The sequence below is a fragment of the Mesoplodon mirus genome (genome assembly GCF_964341445.2).
Source record: "Mesoplodon mirus genome assembly, chromosome: 15".
NCBI classification, from domain to species: Eukaryota; Metazoa; Chordata; class Mammalia; order Artiodactyla; family Ziphiidae; genus Mesoplodon; species Mesoplodon mirus.
The window spans coordinates 28967908-28982226 of record NC_138991.1 but is presented as its reverse complement, the minus strand read 5'-3'; the positions used below and the strand labels follow the sequence as shown (position 1 = coordinate 28982226).

The following is a 14319-nucleotide window of genomic DNA, read 5'->3' as shown; positions in this document are numbered from 1 at the left end:
CCCACACACCTATGGTCAACTAATCTATGACAAAGGAGACAAAGATATACAATGGAGAAAAGAGAGTCTCTTCAATAAGTGGTGCTGGGAAAACTGGAAAGCTACATGTAAAAGAATGAAATTAGAACACTCCCTAACACCATACGCAAAAAGAAACTCAAAATGGATTAGAGACCTAAATGTAAGACCGGACACTATAAAACTCTTAGAGGAAAACATAGGAAGAACACTCTTTGACATAAATCACAGCAAGATCTTCTTTGATCCACCTCCTAGAGTAATGGAAATAAAAACAAAAATAAACAAATGGGACCTAATGAACGTTCAAAACTTTTGCACAACAAAGGAAACCATAAACGAGACGAAAAGACAACCCTTAGAATGGGAGAAAATATTTGCAAACGAATCAATGGACAAAGGATTAATCTCCAAAATATATAAAGTGCTCATGCAGCTCAATATTAAAAAAACAAACACCCCAATCCAAAAATGGGCAGAAGACCTAAATAGACATTTCTCCAAAGAAGACATACAGATGGCCAAGAAGCACATGAAAAGCTGCTCAACATCACTAATTATTAGAGAAATGCAAATCAAAACTACAATGAGGTACCACATCACACCAGTTAGAATGGGCTTTATCTGAAAATGTACAAACAACAAATGCTGGAGAGGGTGTGGAGAAAAGGGAATTCTCCTGCACTGTTGGTAGGAATGTAAACTGATATAGCCACTATGGAGAGCATTATGGAGGTTCCTTAAAAAAATAAATATAGAATGACCATATGATACAGCAATCCCATTACTGGGCATATACCCAGAGAAAACCACAATTCAAAAAGACACATGTACCCCAACATTCATTGCAGCACTATTTACAATAACCAGGTCATGGAAGCAACATAAATGCCGATCAACAGATGAATGGATAAAGAAGATGTGGTAAGTATTTACAATGGAATATTACTCAGCCGTAAAATGAATGAAATTGGTCTTTTGTTGAGACGTGGATGGATCTAAAGACTGTCATACAGACTGAAGTAAGTCAGAAAGAGAAAAACAAATATCATATATTAATGCTTATATATGGAACCTAGAAAAATGGTATAGATGAACCGGTTTGCAGGGCAGAAATTGAGACACAGATGTAGAGAACAAACGTGTGGACACCAAGGGGGGAAAGCCACGGTGGGTAGAGGTGGTGGTGTGATGAATTAGGAGATTGGGATTGACAGGTATACACTGATGTGTATAAAATTGATGACTAATAAGAACCTGCTGTATAGAAAAAAAAAATGTGGTTTGTACCAGAATGATTACTGTGTGCTGCAGAGAGAGGGGGCTACTTCATAATTTTATATTGTTTTCCATAATTCCTTGGAATTTTCTTTCTAAAATAGATGAATTTCTTTTAGGAATTCCAGAAAGCCTTTAGAGAAATATTCTTAAAATTGTTTGCTTTACAAATGTATGTTATTATTTTATTGAGAAATAAGATTAAAGTCATCTTTCTGATTTTAAGATAAAAAATAAAAATAAAAATCATGAAAAAAAATGAATATATGTGTATGTATAACTGATTCACTTTGCTGCACAGCTGAAAGTCACACATTTACATAGTTGTAAATCAGCTATACCCCAATATAAAATAAAAATTAAATTTAGAAAAAAAAAGGACAGAATAGTGGAAATAACTGCCACAGAGCAGACTAAAGGAAAAAGAATTAAAAGAATTGAGGACAGTCTCAGAGACCTCTGGGACAACATTAAACACACTGACGTTCGAATTATAGGGGTCCGAGGAGAAGAAGAGAAAAAGAAAGGGACTGAGAAAATATTTGAAGAGATTATAGTCAAAAACTTCCCTAACATGGGAAAGGAAATAGTCAAGGCCAAGAAGCACAGAGAGTTCCATACAGGAGAAATCCAGGAAGAAACACTCCAAGACACATATTAATCAAACTATCAAAAATCAAATACAAAGAAAAAATATTAAAAGCAGCAAGGGAAAATCACCAAATAACATACGAGGGAATCCCCATATGGTTAACAGCTGATCTTTCAGCAGAAACTCTGCAGGCCAGAGGGGAGTGGCAGGACATATTTAAAGTGATGAAAGGGAAGAACCTCCAACCAAGATTACTGTACCCAGTAAGGATCTCATTCAGATTTGATGGAGAAATTAAAACCTTTACAGACAAGCAAGAGTTAAGAGAATTCAGCACCACTAAACCAGCTTTACAACAAATGCTAAAGGAACTTCTCTAGATGGGAAACACAAAAGGAGAAAAAAACCTACCAAAACAAACCGAAAACTATTAAAAAATGGTAATAGGAACATACATATCAATAATTATCTTAAATGTAAATGGATTTAATGCTCCAACCAAAAGACACAGACAGGCTGAATGGTTACAAAAACAAGACCCATATATATGTGCTGTCTACATGAGACCCACTTCAGAGCTAGGAACACATACAAACTGAAAGTGAGGGGATGGAAAAAGATATTCCATGCAAACGGATATCAAAAGAAAGCTGGAGTAGAAATTTTCATATCACACAAAATAGACTTTAAAATACAGACTATTACAAGAGACAAAGAAGGACACTACATAATGATGAAGGGATCAATCCAAGAAGAAGATATAACAATTGTAAATATTTATGCACCCAACATAGGAGCACCTCAATACATAAGGCAAATGCTAATAGCCATAAAAGGGGAAATCGACAGTAACACAATAATGGTAGGGGACTTTAACTCCCCACTTTCACCAATGGACAGATCATCCAAAATGAAAATAAATAAGGAAACACAAGCTTTAAAGGACACATTAGACAAGATGGACTTAACTGATATTTAGAGGACATTCCATCCAAAAACAACAGGATACACTTTCTTCTCAAGTGTACATGGAACATTCTCCAGGATAGAGCATATCTTAGGTCACCAATCAAGCCTCAGTAAATTTAAGAAAATTGAAATTGTATCAGGTATCTTTTCCTACCACAATGTTATGAGACTGGATATCAATTACAGGAAAAAAACTGTAAAAAATACAAACACATGGAGGGTAAACAATATGCTACTAAGTAACCAAGAGTTATCAATGAAGAAATCAAAGGGGAAATCAGAAAACACCTAGAAACAAATGACAAGAAACACTTGAGGACTCAAAACATATGTGATGCAGCAAGAGCAGTTCTAAGAGGAAAGTTTATAGCAATAAAATCCTACCTCAAGAAATAAGAAAAATCTCAAATAAACAACCTAACCTTACACCTAAAACAATTAGAGAAAGAAGAAGAAGAACAACAACACCAAACACACCCCCCCAAATTAGCAGAAGGAAAGAAATCATAAAGATCAGATCAGAAATAAATGAAAAAGAAATGAAGAAAACAGTAGCAAAGATCAAAAAAACTAAAAGCTAGGGCTTCCCTGGTGGCACAGTGGTTGAGAGTCCACCTGCTGATGCAGGGGACACGGGTTCATGCCCTGGTATGGGAGGATCCCACATGACGCGGAGCGGCTGGGCCCGTGAGCCATGGCCGCTGAGCCTGCGTGTCCGGAGCCTGTGCTCCACAACAGGAGAGGCTACAAGAGTGAGAGGCCCGCATACGGCAAAAAAACAAACAAACAAAAGAAACAAAAAAAACCTAAAAGTTGTTTCTTTGAGAAGATAAAGTTGATAAACAATTAGCCAGACTCATCAAGAAAACAAGGGAAAAGACTCAAATCAACAGAATTAGAAATGAAAAAGAAGTAACAACTGACACTGCCGAAATACAAAGGATCATGAGAGATTACTACAACTATATGCCAATAAAATGGACAATCTGGAAGAAATGGAGAAATTCTTAGAAAAGCACAACCTTCCAATACTGAACCAGGAAGAAATAGAAAATATGAACAGACCAATCACAAGCACTGATATTGAAACAGTGATTAAAAATCTTTCAGCAAACAGAAACCCAGGACCAGATGGCTTCACAGGTGAATTCTATTAAACATTTAGAGAAGAGCTAACACCCATCCTTCTCAAACTCTTCCAAAATATAGCAGAGGGAAGAACAATCCCAAACTCATTATACGAGGCCACCACCACCCTGATACCAAAAGCAGACAAAGATGCCACAAAAAAAGAATCACTGATGAACATAGATGCAAAAATCCTCAACAAAATACAACCAAACAGAATCCAACAGCACATTAAAAGGATCATACACCATGATCAAGTAGGGTTTATCCCAGGAAAGCAAGGAATCTTTAATATATGCAAATCAATCAATGTGATACACCATATTAATAAATTGAAGGATAAAAACCATATGATAATCTCAATAGATGCAGAAAAAGCTTTTGACAAAATTCAACACCCATTTATTTTATTTCATTATTATTTTTAACTTCTTTATTGGAATGTAACTGCTTTATAATGGTGTGTTAATTTCTGCTTTATAACAAAGTGAATCAGCTATACATATACATATATCCCCATATCTCTTCCCTCTTGCCTCTCCCTCCTACCCGCCCTATCCGACCCCTCTATGTGGTCACGAAGCACTAAGGTGATCTCCTTGTGCTATGTGGCTGTTTCCCACTAGCTATCTATTTTACATGTGGTAGTGTATATATGTTCATGGCACTCTCTCACTTCGTCCCAGCTTACCCTCCCTCCAGCCATGTCCTCAAGTCAACTCTCTATATCTGCGTCTTTATTACTGTCCTGCCCCTAGGTTCTTCAGAACCTTTTTTTTTTCTTTTTAGATTCCATATATATGTGTTAGCATATGGTATTTGTTTTTCTCTTTCTGACTTACTTCACTCTGTATGACAGACTCTAGGCCCATCCACCTCACTACAAATAATGCAATTTCATTTCTTTTTATGGCTGAGTAATATTCCATTGTATATATGTGCCACATTTTCTTTATCCATTCATCTGTCGATGGACACATAGGTTGCTTCCATGTCCTGGCTATTGTAAATAGAGCTGCAATGAACATTGTCAACACCAATTTATGATAAAAATTCTCCAGAAAGTCGGCAGAGAATGAACCTGAATCAACATAATAAAGGCCATATATGACAAATCCACAGCCAACGTCATTCTCAATGGTGAAAAACTGAAACCATTTCCTCTAAGATCAGGAACAAAACAAGGGTGCCCACTCTCACCATTACTATTCAAAATGGTTTTGGAAGTTTTAGCCATGGCAATCAGACAAGAAAAGGAAATAAAAGGAAACCAAATCGGAAAAGAAGTAAAACTGTCACTGTTTGCAGATGACATGATACTATACATAGAGAATCCTAAAGATGTTATCAGAAAACTACTAGAGCTAATCAATGGATTTGGTAAAGTAGCAGGATACAAAATTAATACAGAGAAATCTCTTGTATTCCTATACACTAACAATGAAAGATCTGAAAGAAAAATTAAGGAAACATTCCCATTTACCACTGCAACAGAAAGAATAAAATACCTAGGAATAAACCTACCTAAGGAGACAAAAGACCCATATGCAGAAAACTGTAAGACTCTGATGAAAGAAATCAAAGACGATACAAACAGATTGAGAGATATACCATGTTCTTGGATTGGAATATCAATATTGTGAAAATGACTGTACTACCCAAAGCAATCTACAGATTCAATGCAATCCCTATCAAACTACCAACGGCATTTTTCACAGAACCAGAACAAAAAATTTTACAATTTGTAGGGAAACACAAAAGGCCCTGAATAGCCAAAACAATCTTGAGAAAGAAAAAAGGAGCCGGAGGAATCAGGCTCCCTGACTTCAGTCTATAGTACAAAGCTACAATGATCAAGACAGTATGGTACCGGCACAAAAACAGAAATATAGATCGATGGTACAGGATAGAAAGCCCAGAGATAAACACACCCACATATGGTCACCTAATTTATGGCAAAGGAGGTAAGAACATACAATGGAGAAAAGACAGCCTCTTCAATAAGTGGTGCTGGGAAAACTGGACAGGTACATGTAAAAGAATGAAATTAATACACTCCCTAACACCATACACAAAAATAAACTCAAAATGGATTAAAGACCTAAATGTAAGGCCAGACACTACAAAACTCTTAGAGGGAAACATAGGCAGAACACTCTATGACATAAATCACAGCAAGATCATTTTGGACCCACCTCCCAGAGAAAGGGAAATAAAAACAAAAATAAACAAAGGGGACATAATGAAACTTAAAAGCTTTTGCACAGCAAAGGAAACCATAAACAAGATGAAAAGACAACCCTCAGAATGGGAGAAAATATTTGTAAATGAAGCAATGGACAAAGGATTAATCTCCAAAATATACAGGCAGCTCATGCAGCTCAATGTCAAAAAAACAAACAACCCAATTAAAAAGTGGGCAGAAGACCTAAATCAACATTTCACCAAAGAAGACATACAGATAGCCAAGAGGCACATGAAAAGATGCTCAACATCACTAACTATTAGAGAAATGCAAATCAAAACTACAGTGAGGTATCACCTCACACCAGTCAGAATGGCCATCATCAAAAAATCTACAAACAATATATGCTGTAGAGGGTGTGGAGAAAAGGGAACCTTCTTGCACTGTTGGTAGGAATGTAAATTGTTACAACCACTATGGAGAACAGTATGGAAGTTCCTTAAAAATCTAAAAATAGAACTACCATATGACCCAGCAATCCCACTAGTGGGCATACACCCTGAGAAAACCATAATTCAAAAAGGGACATGTACCACAATGTTCATTGCAGCACTATTTACAATAACCAGGACACGGAAGCAACCTAAATGCCCATCGACAGACAAATGGATAAAGAAGATGTGGCACATATATACAATGGAATATTACTCAGCCATAAAAAGAAATGAAATTTAGTTATTTGTAGGGAGGTGGATGGACCTAGAGTCTGTCATACAGAGTGAAGTAAGTCAGAAAGAGAAAAATACTGTATGCTAACACATATATATGGAATCTGAAAAAAAAAGTTCTGAAGAACCTAGGGGCAGGACAGGAATAAAGATGCAGATGTAGAGAATGGACTTCCGGACACGGGGAGGGGGAAGGGTAAGCTGGGATGAAGTGAGAGAGTGGCGTTGACATATATACACTACCAAATGTAAAATAGATAGCTAGTGAGAAGCAGCCACACAGCACAGGGAGATCAGTTCGGTGCTTTTTGACCACCTAGATGGGTGGTATAGGGAAGGTGGGAGGGAGGCGCAAGAGGGAGGGGATATGGGGATATATTTATACATATAGCTGATTCACTTTGTTATGTAGCAGAAACTAACACAGCATTGCAAAGCAATTATATTCCAGTAAAGATGAAAAAAAAACAAAAATTGTCACACCAGGAACTGGACACAGCATTCTTAAAGTGAGACAGTCTTATAAAGCCACTGATACCCTGTGAAGATGATGACACCTGCTCTGTAAGAAGGCAGTTTTTTTCCCCCATTTGATCCGAACTTGTTGACCCAAGGAGGACTAAATGAGTTTAAATGTATGAACAGTACCTGAACACAGTGAGTATTCAGTACTCCAAAGAATAAAGGAAAGTCTTCAACAACAACAACAGCAGAAGTCATGCTCATGCTCATAGATGCAGAAAGTAGAAAAGTGGTTGCCAGGGGCTGGGCTGGGGGTAATAGGAAGAGGTCGGTGAAAGGTACAAAGTTTCAGCTACAAGATGAATAAGGTCTGAAGATCTAATATAAAACATGGTGGCTATAGTTGATAACACTGAATTGTATCAATATAATTGAAATTTGCTAAGAAAGTAGAACTTAAATGTTCTCACCAGAAAAAAAAAAAAGAGAGAGAGAGAGAGAGAGAGAGAAAGAGGATAAACATGTGAGGTGATGGATGTATTAACCAGATCGCCGGGGGGACCCTTTTACAGCGTATGTGTTTATCAAATCACCATGATGTACATTTTGAAAATCTTACACTATTACTTGTGATAACAACACTAAATTATTTATAATGATAAAGTACATATAAAGACAAATACAAAATCCAAGACATAAATACAGATAGTACTTGCAATAAGAAAGCTGAAAAAAGTATATAAAATTGAAGTTCCTTCATTTCACTACCACTAAAAATCCACCTTTCAGAAACCATGGTTAAGTTTTAAAACAGCGATTTTAGGCTTCTTTTCTCTTCTAGACATTTACCTTGAGGGATCTCATCCATGCTCATGACTTTTAATATCATCTCTAGTTTGCTGTCTTTCAAATCTCTATCTCCTGAAACTGGTAACCATAGTCTCCTGGAAACTCCACCAGGTTACCTCTCAGGCACCAAAAGCACATGTCCAAGACCAATCTTTTTATCTCCCCCCCAGTCTGCTCCTATGGCATCCCTTCCCATCCTCTAACTCCATCCGGAAGCTGAGGCTCTCTCTCCTCTACTTCTTCTATTGCTCACTTCCCACTTCTAGTCACCATGGCCTTTGAATTGTGTTCCTAACTTTATTTAAAGAATTGTACATGTTGTATGAAGTCAATAGCATTGATCTTTTCCTTTGGGCTACTTTTTTCTGAGTCCAGATGGTTTCTTTGATGTGAAGGGGGCTCCTGGCCATGGAAGCCTTTCTGTCCCCCATTTCTTGTTTGTAGGCAAGACTCTAGCCTCCATGATCTTCCCTGAGTTCCAAAGGGAAGATTCAGTTTGTAATCAAGGGAGGAGCAGCCAAGAAACCACCTGAGGCAAGATTAAAGGGACCAGAGAAGCTCATCAAGATTAGAAGACTACCTGAGATGAGATTAAAGGAATACAGACCCTGCACACACCCTAATCTTGTCAGCAACCCCACCCTTGAACTATTGCTATAAAACTCCTCATCAAATCCTCCCGGGTTGGGATACATAGTTTTTTGGGGCAGGAGCCTGCTGTGACCCACTTTTCCTGGCAAAGCAATAAAGCTATTCTTTTTTACTTCACCCAAAACTTTGTCTCCAAGATTCAATTCGGCACCAGTGTACAGAGGCTGAGTTTTCGGCATTAGCCACGGTAGTCGAGAAGCCCAAGGTCTAGAGGTGCTTAGGGCAGTGGCTATCACCCACATGGAGGAGCCCTGGCAAGTGTCTGGGGAGGCATGTTGGGGGCAGTGGTGAGGGATGTCTTAGTTTGAATTCCTGTGAAAGCAGAACCTAAGGGAAAGGCTTGTGTGCCTACAGTTGGTTTGGGAGGTGATCCAAGGAGCTAGAAGTGAAGGAGCATTAAAAGTGACACAGAAATGAAGGAATGTCAGTAAATAGTGTGTTAATAAATGGATTACTGTTATGAATGTTTGTGTCCCACCCCAAATTCATATGTTGAAATCCCAGTGAAGATATTAGGAGGTGGGGCCTCTGGGCTTTTGGGCAGGTTCTGCTGTCATGAATGGGATTAGTGCCATTTTTTATAAGACTCTAGAGAGTTCCCTCACACTTTATGCCATGTGGGTATACAATGAGAAGACACTACTAGTCTGCAGCCAGAGAGGGTCCTTACCAGAACCTCGTCATGATCTCAGACTTCAGCCTCCAGACCCATGAGAAATGAATTTCTGTTGTTTATAAGCCATCCAGTCTATGTTTTTTTGTTATAGCAGCCTGAACAGATAAAACAATTATGATGAACAACTGGGGCTTAATCCTGCTGGTCATTCTCTGAAGAACTGTATGGAACACACCTTAGGCCTGTCCCTCCAAAAGGATGATAGAGCCAAGTCCAGTCTCCGCTGGTAGTGGGTCACCTCCAGAGGTGTCAACTCCTCACACTTCTGGAATGTGCCTGCACAGGGCTGAGCAGGCTTCTGAAGCTTATCTAAAAGCAGAGCAGAGACTTGACCATGGAACACACTTGTGAGACCCTGGCAATGGTGCACGGGACTCTACCCCAGCTGTGCCGAGGGGAAGGCTTGGTCCATCGTGAGTGTGTACTACAAGGGGGCAGTGAGTGAACCCAGCTCCTGGCCCCCACTCCCACCGAATCATGGAAGTTCTCTGATTACTTTATATACACTTATGTTCCATTAGTTGTTTCGTTTGAAGAAAGGGTTTTGCAGCTGAAATCACTTAAAAGACACTTCTCTCTCTCTCTCTCTCTTTTTTTTTTTTTTGCAATACAGGCCTCTCACTGTTGTTGCCTCTCCCGTTGCAGAGCACAGGCTCTGGATGCACAGGCTCAGCGGCCATGGCTCACGGGCCTAGCCGCTCCGCGGCATGTGGGATCCTCCCGGACCAGGGCACGAACCCGCGTCCCCTGCATCAGCCGGCGGACTCTCAACCACTGCGCCACCAGGGAAGCCCCAAAAGACACTTCTTTTTATAGTCTGATTTCAATTTCAACACTAGTGGGAAGATTCACTAGGTGTGCCCTCCTCAATTCTCTGTCAAGTGTCTGAAATTCCTGGTTTAGAATCTCAGTCACTCATTTGGCTCACCCTGGATGTCTGTTAAGATGCAAGTGCCCCTGACCGTACCCTCCCTGATTTGCTGTCATCCATTCAACTCTCAGTGGTACTGTGACTGCTGGAGTCTCCTAAAATGGTTTTGATGGGGGAGAAAGAACTGGCAGGCCCAGGCAACAGGTGAAGGATGAGCCCACATCAGCTCACCCTGGAGGGTAAGAGTTCAAAGGCAACATTTCTGCTTTTTTATGGTAGTGCTATGTGCTATGTTAGTGCTATGGAGGGGATAGTGACTAGCAGCAGCAGAACTGCTCCTGCATGAGCCTCTCTGTGTGACCCTTGGCCAGGCTCTTGCCTTGTTAGGTCTGTTTCCCCATCCATGAAAAGAGAGTGGATGGTAAGGGTGGAGGGGAATGTTGGCCTGGCCAAGCTCCAAGTTTCTTCTAGGTGGGAACTATGGGGAATTGGGCAACAGACTTATTGAAAAAGGAAGTTGGTATCAGCTGGAGATAACCTTTTTTTTTAAGATTTTTTTTGATGTGGACCATTTTTTAAAGTCTTTATTGAATTTGTTACAATATTGCTTCTATTGTGTGTTTCTTTTTTTTTTTTTGGTCAGGAGGCATGTGGGATCTTAGCTCCCTGACCAGGGATTGAACCCGCACCTGCTGCATTGGAAGGCAAAGTCTTAACCACTGGACCACCAGGGAAGTCCCCAGAGCCAACATTTATTAAGTAGAAAAGCAAACCCAGTGTGGCCAGGCTTTTAGAGAAGCAGCAAGTTTGAATGTTATGTGAGTCTCATGGTTTTAAAATGTCAGCAATAGATTTAAACACTTTAAAAACAAAGTATAGGCCAATTTAAATCCTCCATGGGCCTACGACATTCACCAATGGTTCTTAAACATTAGTGTTCAGGAGAACCTTCTGGAGTGAAGGTAAGTATATGTATTTCCTGGCTTGGTCTACAAAGATCTTGTACCAGGAACATGCATTGTTTAGTCTCTAGTAAGAATTTTTGTCTTAAAGTATATTTTGTCTAATATTAGTATAGCCACTCTTTTCTCTTTTGGTTACTGTTTGCATGGTATATATTTTTCCATCCTTTTACTTTCAACATGTTTGTGTCTTCGAATAGACAGCATATAGTTTGGTCATTAAAAAAAAATTCCATCTGCCAACTTCTGCCTTTTAATTGGAGAGTTTAACCCATTTACATTTGCTGTAATTACCATTAAGATAGGATTTATATCTGTAATTTTGCTATTTGTTTGCTGTCTTATGTCTTTGTTCCTCTATTACTGACTTCTTTTGTGTTAAATAGATATTTTCTAGTATACCATTTAAATTTCCTTGTTGTTTCTTTCACTATAATTTTGAAGTTATTTTCTTAGTGATTTCCCTGGGGTTACAATTAGCATCTTAACTTAAAAAATCTAATTTGAATTAACTTTAACTTAATGTGAATTGCATATAGGAAATTTACTCCAATATAGCTCCATTTCCTCCTTAATCCTTCTGTAATTATTATATAAATTAATCTTTATACATTATAAACATATTGACATCATTTTATAATTATTGTTTTATGATGTTTTTTAAAAAATATTTATTTTTAAAAATTGTGATAAACTATACATACAAGTTACCATTTTAACTATTTTTAAGGGTACAGTTCAGTGGATACTGAGCTGGGTCCTTAGCATCAGAAGGAAAGTCATGGGCAGGGGAAGAGAGTCTAAACTGGAGGTACAAGAGAAAGTATTGTCAGACACCAGAATCAGTTCCTACAGTAGTGACTGGGACAAGTGAGGCCAAGAGAATTTGGAGTGTCTGATATACATCTGTTCTACCCCACTCCCTGTCCCCCTCCCATGCTGGATTAATACATACAGTTACAGCAAGTTCCCCACTCTTTAGGGTGCTAGTTCTCAATCTTGACTGCACATTGAAGTCATCTAATTTCTTGAGTCTGGCATTTGCTAGTTACTAAATGCTAGAAGCTGGTTCTGGTCTAGGTCTCCCTCTGTTGGTTATCTTTAAGATTGCAGTGGGTTTGCCTCAGCTGTCAGCATCCTTGGATCTTTCCTTAATATCCAGGCTGCTGCTCAGTGCCTATCCCTGTGATTCTCCAGAGATGGAAGTCTCTGCTCTACTCTGGGCAAACCCTCAGAGCTCTGAGTTGAGCCTCAGTGTAGGTCTCTGGTGTCACAGACTCAGCCCTGATTAGACCACTTCTGACCAAAGGAGAAATCAAATCTCACCTCCTTCAAAGGTCCTCCCAGTGACCTCCAAGCAGAAAGATTGTGTCCTTCCTGGTACTCCCAAACCCTGGTGCTGTGGGGTAGGAGTAGGTGTGGGGAACCTCTTTGACTAAGACGAATGCCTGACCCTGGCAATAATAATTAAAGCTGACCTTTACTGAAACTTAACTCTCTGCCAACTGCTGTTCTAAGTGCTCAACATATTTAACTCACTGTTCATCACAACTATATGAGGTGAGTCCCATTATTATCTGCATTGTATAAATGAAGAAACTGAGGCACAGAGAGTTTAAATAATTTTCCCAAAGTCATACAGTCAGTTGGGCCAGGATCCCCAGGCAGTCTGATACTATAAATAATATTATTTATATTGTTTTCTGTGTCCAGGTACTGTTAGCTACTTGACATTCACTATCACATTTAGTTTTGCAGATGAGAACCTGGGACTCAGAGAGGAGGAATAAGAAAATAGACTTAGGTTTGCCTGTCCTGGTGCTTTTCTAAATCAGAGTGCCTCTGTTGGCAGAATTCATCATCTATGTTCAGTGGACTGTCTGTGTCAGATGCATCTGGATGCCATAATAATGCGTATGCCTGACGATTCTGAGCCAGCAATTTTGGAGGATGGGCTGTGAAAATCTGCATTTTAGCAATCACTCCAGTTGATCCTGATTTACAAAGAAGTTTGAAAAACTTTACTCTCTGCCCCCTCCACCCATTAGAGCACACCTACCAGCCACCTTAGATAAAAATTACTTGAGTATGTATCTCTTTCCCTCTATAATGGTTAAAAATTTTTTACTGCAAGCAATAAAATCTCTGACAATAGTGGCTGAAATTCTAAAGAACTTTATTGTTTATTTAATAAAATATCCAGAATTAGACAGTCTTAAGACTGGTATAGCAGCTCAGCAGTGCCATCAAAGACCTAGTTCTTTCACTTTCTGTTACGCTACCTTTGGCTATCTTCTTCATGCTTGTTTCTTCATTGTTACAGATGGCTGCTGCAGATCCAGTCATCTTGTCCAAACTTCCCAGACTTTGTTTCAGCAAGAGAATAGTCACATGACTTAGGCATAGCCAAGAACAAATTATCATCTGGAATTTTTAATTGGGAGCTGGTGGCAAGAAGAAGCAGGGACAATAGGGATTCCAATCTGGGGGACAATGGTGATGATTCTGTTGGCCAGAATGGATTCTAGTGCCATATTATTCTTAGGTCAAGCAATGATGTCCTCACTCGATGGGTTTGTGATGCAATTTTTTTATTGAGGTAAAATTTGTGTATAACATTATAGGTTTCAAGTGTACAACATTATGACCATCCATCACCATGTACTTGACCCCCTTCACCCATTTTGCCCATTCCCCAACCTGTTCTCTGTGTCTATGAGTTTTTTCATTTTATTTGTTCATTTTTGTTTTGTTTTTTAGATTTTACATGTGAGTGAAATCATTTGATTTTCGTCTTTCACATTCTGACTAACATAATTCCCTCAAGGTCCATCCAAGATGTTGCAAGTGGCAATATTTCATTCTTTTTTTATGGCTGATTAGTATTCCACTGTGTATATATATGATATCTTTATCCATTCATCCTCCAGTGGACACTTAGGGTTGTTTC

At 39.0% G+C, this 14319-nt stretch overlaps 1 protein-coding gene across 1 annotated transcript in view; it reads right to left on the bottom strand.

Annotated features, from left to right (window-relative positions):
* The window catches only part of TGM6 (transglutaminase 6), a gene marked incomplete at both ends in the record, with an annotated part of 40460 nt that extends 26745 nt beyond the window's left edge, over nt 1-13715 (bottom strand). The window contains 3 exon segments of the mRNA XM_082644507.1: nt 9101-9239; nt 9712-9845; nt 13652-13715. Of these exon segments, the coding sequence (XP_082500633.1) occupies nt 9101-9239; nt 9712-9845; nt 13652-13715 (337 nt within the window).
* Between the last annotated feature and the right edge of the window lie 604 nt (nt 13716-14319).